The sequence below is a fragment of the Rhea pennata genome, chromosome 5 (genome assembly GCF_028389875.1).
Source record: "Rhea pennata isolate bPtePen1 chromosome 5, bPtePen1.pri, whole genome shotgun sequence".
Lineage (NCBI taxonomy): Eukaryota > Metazoa > Chordata > Aves > Rheiformes > Rheidae > Rhea > Rhea pennata.
Window position 1 is genome coordinate 37513206 of NC_084667.1, and position 10985 is coordinate 37524190.

At 44.4% G+C, this 10985-nt stretch overlaps 2 protein-coding genes across 3 annotated transcripts; both read right to left on the reverse strand.

Moving 5' to 3' along the window:
* Positions 1–350: 350 nt before the first annotated feature.
* On the reverse strand, positions 351–8832 carry SAAL1 (serum amyloid A like 1). Of its 2 annotated transcripts, XM_062577842.1 has the most exons (12): positions 8674–8832; positions 8415–8522; positions 7044–7127; positions 6343–6422; positions 5774–5833; positions 5417–5532; positions 4536–4719; positions 4176–4258; positions 3830–4018; positions 2882–3078; positions 2210–2302; positions 351–1670 (listed from the first exon to the last, which is right to left on the reverse strand). In XM_062577842.1, the coding sequence occupies exons 1-12, from the start codon at positions 8791–8793 to the stop codon at positions 1578–1580; spliced, it is 1407 nt and encodes a 468-aa protein (XP_062433826.1). In that variant the 5' UTR covers positions 8794–8832; the 3' UTR covers positions 351–1577. The 2 variants fall into 2 exon arrangements, with proteins under 2 accessions (XP_062433826.1, XP_062433827.1); XM_062577843.1 differs by lacking the exons at positions 8415–8522; positions 8674–8832 and adding an exon at positions 7652–8124.
* Positions 8833–9001: 169 nt separating this feature from the next.
* On the reverse strand, positions 9002–10250 carry LOC134141279 (serum amyloid A protein-like). The gene is made up of 3 exons (XM_062577383.1): positions 10148–10250; positions 9308–9446; positions 9002–9189 (listed from the first exon to the last, which is right to left on the reverse strand). Exons 1-3 carry the CDS (start codon positions 10248–10250, stop codon positions 9048–9050), a joined length of 384 nt encoding a protein of 127 aa, XP_062433367.1. The 3' UTR covers positions 9002–9047.
* Between the last annotated feature and the right edge of the window lie 735 nt (positions 10251–10985).

The window sequence follows — 10985 nt, forward strand, 5'->3', positions numbered from 1 at the left end:
AGAAACCACCAAAATTGAAAAGGTGCAAAACAGAAATAATTCTTAACTTTGGTGGACTACCATAAAGATATATATGGTACACCCTGGGACATGCTAAGTTCAAAAAAATTTAACGACTGGACGACAGAGACATTCAACTCCCAAGCCATAAAAAAAATGACTAAGTAAAGAAAGCAAGAGATAGTTAAAATGAACATCCAATAAAGGACAATACATTTTATAGGACATTTACATTAGGAAGAGGTTTAGTTTTGCTCTTGCAAATGACATAGTCAAGAGACTAACAGACAATTCCAGTGGCTCCAAACATAAATTTAATTGACAGTTAAAATGAAGAAAAGTATACAGTTTTTTTTTAAAGAAACTTTATTACAAACCTGTAGGTTTAAGAAAATATCCAAAAACTGTCAAAGTAGTATGAAAATGCTGTCATCCTATTACCAGTTTTCTCCAATAAACGTAGCATACAAAAATTGATAGAAACCATTGCAATTCTTTTTAATGACACAGATATTCCTAATTCTAAATCCTCTGTCAACAACTAAGAGGTCCCTGGCAGCCCAAAGGGGAGATTAAATTCAAAACTAAAAGTTTGGATGAAAAGGCTATATACATACATGGATACCGTATCTTACCACATGTACATGTAACTCAGGGCAAACAAAACATGGCCCAGCACAATATTTAAAGCCCATAAAATCCTGGATAGCAGGAGAAAGTGTGTGTATGTTATTAAATTATTCTCTATGCTCTGGATCCTATTTTCTTTAACATCTCAAACATAGTAAAGACCTACTGTTTTCTACACTAATTTTAAAAAAACAGCTGGAGTTGCTGTATGGTTGCAGCATCTTTTTAGACACAGAAATGAATGTTAGCTCCACTGCATGTACCTGCCATGTCCATAACGATATTCTCACACCCATTTCAACTGCACAAGCCCTAGATTCTTATGACTCAGAGCTGCAGTGCAGAAGAGGCTTTAAAACAAAAAGTGAAAAGATCTTAAAGGAGCAGGATAACACATTTCTCTTACAATATCTGCTCAAAATACAGATAGGACCTAAAAGAAAACAAGTCTCTTCCCTGTGCAATTTAAGTCTTTTTTTAAAACCAGGGCTTGAAGCTGATGATGACCTGTTAACCAGAGGACATCTGAGATTTCCCGTCGATCAATCCTCCTTCTGCCAACAGAAGCTTGGAAAAGGCCAGTATCACATTAAAACACTATACTCAGTGCATTTCATTCATCTCGCTGTTCCAACCTAAGTCGAAACGCACAGGACCAAGAGTTATGCAAAGAATGCTACTTGGCAGAAGAGCAACTACAAATCAGCAGTCTCTCATCACCACAGCAAACAAGATGGAAGAGGCTAAACTAAACTTACAATCATTTCCTACCCCATGCAGACCAGATTAACCCTACATTAATCTGGGCTACCTGGAACATTTCTTAAAAGCCGTCTGTTGGTAAGGCCTTATTCTTCCGCACTTACTGAAAATCTGACTTCTAAAACAGTGTAAAGAAACAGTCAAAAATCTTCATTCCAAAGATGGAAAATATTCCGTGTACATTCTTAGGTGTGGACCTTCAGGCTTGGAAAACGTTTTTCTAGATTGTCAGCAAGCGTCCGATCAGCTTCACGCAATACTTCAAGGAAGCTCTCCACCTGAAAATAAATAACAAATACAGAAAACACTCTTCCACGGAACACAATTCTCATACAGAACTTAGGCAAAGGGCTTTTCCACCACTCCATCTTCCCACCAACCTCAGCCAGGAATGGCCATTGTACAGAATAGTGGAAAATGCTCCATAGTAGATACTTCCCTCCTAAACCTCGTAATTTCAGTTGGCCTCAGCTCCAAAACATACAAGGATTTATTGCCATCCCAAAACTCTTGTTTACACAAAGAAAAACTCCCTATGAAATACAATTATTATAATCACTCTCTAAGGCAGCAAGGGACAAATTTTCAGCTAGCGTAAGCGGCTTCATTCATGTCAGCACAGTTTGGCCCTTTTATCAGCCAACAATCTAGGCAAAGTTCTGGCTGAGTAAGCCAGAAGAGGGAGAAGATAAGATTGCCTAAGATCGCACATTACCTGCTTATAAGCAATTTTGTCATATGTCTATATTTGCTTATGAAAGGCCATGCCACCAGAGCAGTATTTTTTCAGCTATGTTAAAGACTGTCATATACTCACTGATGTGAAATACAGAGGCAAGAGGTTCTGAAATGCACAGGAACATGTCTGTTCATTTAAATGTCCCTGGTTTAGTCCTTCTAATATATTTTCCTGGAAAATTAAAAGAAGAGAAGTACAACTATCATGTCATGAACAGCTGTCAAAAGAAGAAACTCTCAGTTGCGCACACAGGGTGTACAGTATGCACTCTGTGCTCACAAACAGGCAGAACCACCAGGGAACAAAACTTAACAGTTCTGCAACAATACCAGACATACCTCATACAAAAAGGTCAAAAAGCTGTGAAAACTGTGTCCCAGCCTTAATGCTCCCATAATAAAAAAGTCCAGCTAAGAAAGTGGTAATATAATAGAGGGGTTGACATTCTTTCCCTTCCTTAAGCAAGCAGACTTCCCTTCCAGAGAAACTGGCGACGTACACCCAGAGAATTTACCACACAGAAACTGAAGGCACACACCTCAGAACACCCGCGTCCCGTTTGGTGCTACAGACCTGCCCATCAATTCTCTGGTCAATTCCCTGTATGGAACTTGCACAAGAAGGGGAAAAGCTCACAGAAGAATGCCCCCTTAAGAGTAATGCTCTTTTTCTTGCCCACCTTAAAGAAAAAAAAGAAATAAAGAAAAAGAAAGAAAAAGAAAAGGATCACTCTTACAATTATATTTTTACCTTGGTCAGCTCTTGAAGCATATTAGACAGTAATTCACAGCAGATATCCTTCAAAATTTTCAAATGGAAATCTTCCTCATGTAGGTCTGCATTTCCAGTTTCATCTGCTTTGGATTTCTTCGAGTCATCCACAGAGTTCTTCCCACAGCCCTCCATGTATTGTAAGATACGAATCAAGCTCCCAATCAGAGGCATATCTAATATTTAGTAACAAGAAACCATAAGTTTAACGCTGACAATTTTTCCCCACCCTTTCTCAACAGATTAGAATTCTGCAACACAACAGGAGGTTTTATACAAAGGATACAGAAATGCACATACTGACACTGTTGTGCTTGTATCAGTGAAAGACTGTTTTAAAAAGGCAAGTGGAAGCATAACAAAAACCCAAACCACCCTTTACTGCAAGCTAACCTGCAGCTACAAGAATTATATGCCAGTAGTAAGAAATATGAGGAGAATGTCTCCAGCAGTAGCTTAGAGCAAGCACAATTCCCTCCAGAATCCTGTGGGGCAATAATACTCACATTCCCAAGATAGCCTTTTAATTCTAAAGACTGCTCAATGGATCAAACAGGTGATAAAGATGTGTTTAAGTAAGTGCCATGTCTCCTTCTCTTAGACTACCCACTATCAGGACATCCTATCTTAGCAAAGATGAATTATGCAATTTTCATGCACCAAACTACCCAACAAAGAGGGGACTGAACACAACCTGCAGACTCCATTATCATAATTCTTTGTGCCTGGTCTTGAACCAGCTGTGATTTTTAGTGTCATCAGTAAAGAACCTTGTAGTGTTCAAGCATCTATCTGAATTTTGTGCTCTGAACTGACAGCTAGTAAACAGTAATGAATTAACTACCCTTCACTCCACATATATCAAGTCAATTGTAAACATAGTTTAAAAAGAAAAAAAAAGAAAATCAAGAAAAAAGCATCACTTGCTTTTCCTCATTTTGATGTATTCTTGTTCTGTCTGTGAAGCAAACATAGCAGACAACACAGACAAAATAGAGGCCAATACAGTTTTCTGCTCCTGAACAATGATCGCTGGATCATCTGGCTGGCACAGTTCATGGCAAACTAGATCATAAAGCAAACTCCAAGTTTCTTTTCCTCCGTCAGGAGCCTGCACTTGAGAAGGCGGGAAAAAAAGAAAAAATAAGAAACCAAACACACACACACACAAACCCAACAAATTTAATCTAGGCACATTTTTCCCATTAAATACGTGATGATCTGTAAGTTATTGCCATTTGTCCCATCACATGTAGCAACTCAAGTGTCTTACCAATAGCCTGAATGCCTTCATCCACCGTGGTTAGGAGCTGCAAGATATGCATATAGACATCAAGTCCTTCTGGATTATCAGAGCTACACAGAATAGAACAAAAAGCAAAGCCAAATTAAAGACCTGATTACTCCAAAGTTTACACTCTCGATTTTTTTTCAGATGTTCAACAGACCATCAGCAATCACTACAGCGTTCTTTGTTTACAAGATAGGTTTCAAATGATAAGTAGAGGCATATGTACTTTACCAATCTGGCAAACTACATAGCTCCCACTGAAAAGAGATTTTCAGGACATGGGCCTTAACAAGGTTATGAGGAGTCTCCCCAGCCACAAACCTGAAAGGAAAGCTCACATACCGGACTTGTTTGGCTGCTTCAAGGATACAAGGCACAATCTTAAAATCTGGAAGTTCTTCAGGGGAATCATCTACAGATGGTCCCACAGACTGACAAGTGCCATTTTTAATCCAGTGTAACATTAGTTCTTCATCTAGATCAAACAGTTTGTCCACCACTTCACCTACTTTTACCAGCAGTTCAACTGCACAAGAAAGCATACATCAAATTCAATAACAAAAAAATGAAGTGCAAAAGTGAGTTCACAAGATGCTAAAATATAAAAGCATACAGAGTAAATACAGTGCTGAAATATATTAGTTTCACTAACAATCTACCGACAGTTACTATGCTTAACTCCTTTTTGTGGCAAAAATGAGGCGAAGCATTTGATGAACAGGGATTGTTGGAAAGCCACTGACACCTTCTATTTTATCATGCCAATTATAAAGTAGGAACTTCATTCTGCAAAGAGACTTTGAGTTTGAGGCTCCTGAAAAAACAATAACTTCAGCTGCTGAAATCACAACCCCTACAATCTGTCCCTCTATACGTACAGTTTTCTGCTAACTTGCCAATCAGCATATTACTTAAATCCATCTGTGATTTCAATTGGACTGGGTGTGATTTCTGTGTATTACATCTTTTACAAAGAACAGTACAGTTGGCATTCTTCAAATTCCAAAAGCTTAATTATCGGGATTTGTTGAGTTTATATACCTCTATGAACCCTGCAAAAGCAGCCCAAATTTATTTTAGTGTTCCTTAGATTCATGAGGTCTGCCTTACGATAAAGAAATTCTACACTCCACACTGAAAATATCCATCCTTGAAACTGCATACTTCAGTGATTACTTATTCTGCAAGTATCCACTAGTTTACAGCTTGGTATGGCAACTTACCATTTGTAGAGCTTGACATGATAAAGCAAACACAGTCATAGACAGAAGGGCTTTCTCGGATTCTCTCAACCCAGACATTGGCCACCTCAGGTTGGGAGAGGCAAGTTAACAGCAACCTGGACAAGAATTGCCCATTATCAGATTAAAAACCAACAGGCTGTTTTTAACTCTACCACTGTAAATCCAAGTAAGTACAGTGATGTGGTGGAAAGAGAAATACAGCTCACAGCAAATCATTTCCAGAACAATGTGGAAATGACAAAGGGAAAGGACGGGAAAATAATAATCAGTCCATCTGTCAATTTGCTTCATAGACCTATATTTATTAGTGATACATTAATTACTAAGAAGTCCTACCTGCTTGTTTCCAGAAGAGTTGGAGAGTCTGAATCACACAAACGTTGCAATAACACTTGGCTGTAAGCAGAAAAATCAAGATAGAGTTTTAATAAAATACATCTTTGTGAAAAAAGGCTGTAAAAAGATGTATTTTATAGCTGCAGCCATAGTCTAAGATTAAAGCTGGCCTTTCCAGCTTATGCATGCACCTCCAGTTTTTCAACGTTGCCAGACTTAGAAATTAACAGTTCAAGAGCTTCCCTGGCGATGACAAAAAAATGATGGTCTGTATCTCTTATCTTCACCGAACCCTTCCCAATCCATTCCGGTTAGCAAAAAAGACTCGAATGAAGATGAAGCAAAGAAAGCAAATTTACCTCCTTTTATAATACATTTTACATGACTGTAAGATCCAGCCAAATAACTTAAATTTAAGTTATCTTCCTTGCATTTAACAGGACAAAAGAAATCATCACGTTCATTTTATCAGATCACATTATTAGTTTAAAAACTCTAATATTAAAAACTCACCTTTTCAGTTCAAACCCATGTTCACATACGTACGTATAAAGCACATAGGCACTCACCCAAGATTCTCATCTTTGCTAATGGACATGCATATGTCTTGGAAACAAGCCATGTTTCCCAGTATTCCCACACAGATTTCCTGAAAAGTCAAAACACAGTGTCATTAAACTACTGCAACATAGTTCATAATTTGATCTTGTGGCCATCATATAAAGTAAGAAAGGTTCAAAGATGTTTTCCAGTTTGATTTCTGAGTGCCTATTTTAAATTTCTAAACGCTAGGGAACTGTGACATATAAGCTGTAAACAACTGTATCAAAACAAAGGGGGAAGAAAAAAACTTCAAGTACTCATACCTAACAGTTCCCAATACCTAAGATTATCTTCACACATCTGATGTAACAAATTCAAAAATATTTCTATTCAGTAATCATGGAATGAGTAATGAGAAAGTATCGATCGGAAGTCCGACCAATACTGTTTTTTATAGCAAGCCTTATTATGAGGTTCGGAACACTTAAGCCCTTATCAACAGTGACACAGATCAACTTCAGCATTACTGAAATAATTACTGATTAGACTATATTAGAGACACTGTGCAAAAAAAGCAATTTAAATTTGAATTTTGTGTGTTCTGTTTTCTCTCCTCACGCATTCAAATATGCCATGGGAGGAGCAGGGAGATATTCTGTGAATGCATGTGCAGAGCTATCTACTTGGGCTATTAATGCGCAAATGCTTTATTTCAGCCCGTACTTACAGTAAGGCGAGGACACTTTGACTTGGCAAAAACTCCCATGAATATATCGGGGGCATTGAACTCTTGAAGAAATAAAGCAACGTCCTATAGAAAAGCAAACGGAGAAGTAAATTGCCTTTCATAATTTCTGAACACAGATCAAATCTTTTCTCACAGAACAAGGACTGGATCAAACAGATGTCAAACTCGTTACAGAACATTTGCCCACAATTAAGAGCAATAATATGCTATGCTACCATCCTCACATGCAAGAAGTTCAGCAAGGCCCTGCGATTAAAGATGATGGTGGTACGTTGTGCAACGCACCAAACCAATCACATTCACTTTCTCTTGCTTTCTGTCTCACAGAGGGTCAGACAGACAATTCAGGAAATGCCATTTTTTTGGACCATGACATCATTCAGGTATGTAAAAAAGAACAGGAAAGGGGATACCATTAGCAGTTGCTCAGAGCATACAAAGGAGGAACCTCTTAGAAATCTCCTCCTCATTTCACCTTGTTAAATCACAAGATTAGTTCTCCAGTTAGGAGTGAAGGACACACCTTCCACATTTATTTAAAATACCTGAACAGAGAACAGGAAAAAAAAAAAAAAAAAAAAACTTACTTGAAAAGAGAATCTCGAGAAAAAGAGATCCGACTTCCTTTGTTCTAGTATTTGAGAATGTTCAGAAAAAAATCCAGAAGATTACATTGAACTGCCACTATAAATCTGCAGCTAAAGTTTAAAAGTTGTTTATCCGTCAGAGACAACTAAGTTCACTAGCCATGAGCCTGAGGCACTTTCAGCCACAGCTGCAGAACCGCGTCCTAACGACTCAAGGCTCCTGCTCGACTCCAGGGCATAATGCAAGAAAGAGGAGCTCTGCCTAAGGGCCCCTTCGGCCAGCTGATCGAGCACTAGCGCTGCACCACCCCGAGACACCTGGAGGAAGGTCCGGCAGACCGCGTTCTTGCTTGTCACATTCACGCGCAGCGCTGCTTCGCACCCTCAGGCACCGGCACGGTGCCAGCAGCCAGGGTGCGGGAGGCGGCGTCTGCACGCGAGTGCTTGGCGTGAGCGCGCTCAGAGGGCGCTCGCTCAGCCTGGAGAAGCGGGTCCGCCTGCTCCCCGCCAGACCTGCTCTGCTAAGCGACTCAGGGGACGCGGTCGGCAAGGCAGCGGAGCTACGCAGCCCCACGGGAGCGCCGACGGGGCGCAGCCCCACGGGAGCGCCGACGGGGGGCGCAGCCGAGGCCGCGGCCGCGCCCGCCCCCGGCGCCGCTGCCAGCCCGCCTCCGGCGGCGTCTGCGACGGGGACGCTCGGCCGCGGGCAGGCGGCGGAGCGGCCCGCAGCCGCCTCGGGGCTCGCCCCGGCGCCGCCTCCTACCTCGTCCATCGACATGTCCCACACTCTGCAGATGTCGTTCTCCATCTCCTCCTCCAGCTCCGTCCGCTCGCGGCTCGCGCCGGGCTCGCCCTGCTCGGGGCTGATGACCTGCGCGGACAGGGGCGGGGCGGGGACGGGGACACGCACCGGGACGGGGCCATGAGCTGCGCCGCGACCCCGCGGCCGTTACAGCGAGCGAGCGAGCGCGCGCCGGCCCCGCCCCGCCCCGCGGCGCCCCCCTTCCCCGGTCCCGCCGCACCTCGATGAGGCGGGTGAGGATGCTGAAGAGCCAGTGCTTGCTGTACACCGTGCCGCCCACCGCGTCGCCCTCCTCCTCCTCCTCCGCCTCGCTGGAGGGCGGCGAGGGGTTGCGGTCCATGGCGCCCCGCCGCCAGGCCCCGGCCCAAGCCCAGGCCCCGCTACCGCCAACGAGGCGGCGAGAGCGGCGGCGAGAGCGGCGAGGGCGCCGCAGCGGCCCCTGGCGGCGCGGAGGGGCCCCTGCGCAACACCGCCGGGCCGGGCCCCTCACACCGCCGCGGCCGCCGCGAGAGGCGGGAGTCGAGGCGCGAGTCGAGGCGCGGGGACAACGTGTCTTTATTCAGGCCGCACGGGAGGGGGTGGCGGGGGGCCGCGCTAGTATTTGGAGGGGAGGCCGGCGGGGCGGTAGTGGTTGGGGTCCTTGCCGCTCCTGCCCCACTCGTTGGCCTCTTGGTCGGCCCGTGTGTCTTCAGCGCCGCGGCCGCTCGTGTCGCTCTGCCAGCTTTCCCGGGCGTCACTAGCAAGACGGAGAGAAAAGGCCATTTTAACTCCCCGTAACAGTATCACTTTGCGATACCTGAAATGCCCAGCTCCCCAGGAGCTCGCTCTTCACAAGCCGCGTAGGCACCGTTTACCTGATCACTTTGGCAGCCCAAGCACCACCAGGGCCTCTTTGGGCAGCATCGTAATTCCCACGAGCATGGAAATATTTATCCGCTCCTATATAATTTGCCTCACGCATGTCTCTGTATGCTCTGAGCATATCCCATGCCCCTGTAGAAAGCAGAAATGTTAATTTTAAAGCCTTTTTCCCAGCAAGAAGCAGTTTTTCAGCCAGGGGCTCATGAATTACTGCTGGGCCTAAGAGTGTCCCCTAGGTTCCCCTGAGAAAGCTCTTTTACCGATCTTTGCTTCTACTAGGGGATGATCTGCAAAGAAGAAAGGAAGCTCCTTGAAGGGAAGCTAGTGGAGGCTTTGCACAGCTTGGATGCAATGCTGTAGTGGCAGATGAAGCGCACTCTACAGAGAGCAACAGCCCTGTGGTTCCACACTATCCACCAGAGGAGCTAGCAACTTCATTTTGGGATGTTGGCTGCAGAGGGTTTGTGCAGCCACTTTATCCACAAAGAGTTCCTTTCCCATGAGCACACCTTCGTTTCTGCAGTTCCTGTTCCTTGTCTTAGCTGCAGGGGCACCTCCAAGCCTGATCCGTGGTCCATCCCATCAAACCCTCTGTGCTCTGCTTGAAAAAGCCCCAGGAACACTAGCACAGGGAAGCACTTCTCCACAGTGGCCTTTCACAGGGGTGTGCTCACAGGAGGAGTCTGCAGGGGCTGATCATCGCTCGCTCTCAGTAGCAGAGAGGTGGAAGTGTGGAGCTCCCTGCCCAGGGGACTGCACCCATGGACTGCACACAGCCTTTGCTCGGGGAGGGGCTCCCTGAGAGAAAGATTTGTGGTAACAGACCAGCTTACCTCCCACAGCATCCCACACAAATTTTCCACCTCTGTATAATGGGTTGTCAGCACTTGCACATGCAATAATGGAGAGCAACACGAGGCAGACACAGAGCTTCATGGTTCCCTTCCCAAGGCTGTCACAGAGCTGTGAGAAAACCTGAGAGATTAGCAGCATTTGAAGCAGCTTCTAGAGATTTCTGACGTACCAGTCATACACTCACATCTGTTCCAGGGCAGCTGCACCCATAGTTGATGCCACCCCCAGCACTGATGGCAAGCCCAAGAACCCCATTCTTGCCCTGCACGGGCTGATGCCATCTGTGGGAGCAGAGCTAAACTGAGGACTCCTCTCAGACCGGCATGAGAAATTTGCATTTTAGCATTTCCTGCTGCTCCTCCCGACTCAGTACAAAGAAGTCCCCTGTGCTAAAGCATTAGTCCTGTTCCTGAATATGAGATAAAAACACTGCTTCTGTCTCTCAGATGCAGAGAATCACTCACCAACTGCAGAAAGGCAAAGCCACGAGGAGATGAAGTTCTGTCCTGCGTCCTCAGAATCAGAAAGGGTATTTATAAGAGATTCAAGCAGAAGAAAGGAGGAAATTGGAACAGATTCCCAAAGCCACAAATTTCCCACAACCACTCTAATTTCAACATAGAATATATTACAGGAAGCCTGTCCTTGTCCTTACTGAAAGTCCATAGCTCCTATTGCACAAGTAAAACAACAACAAAAAAGCATAGAGCAGGTCTTCAAATGTCCTCAGGCCTATTTGCTCCTCAAAATAAGCAGGCTGGGAAACCACCCTGAAGACCTCTGTTTGGATCTTGTCCTGGAGAGAATTCAGAGACT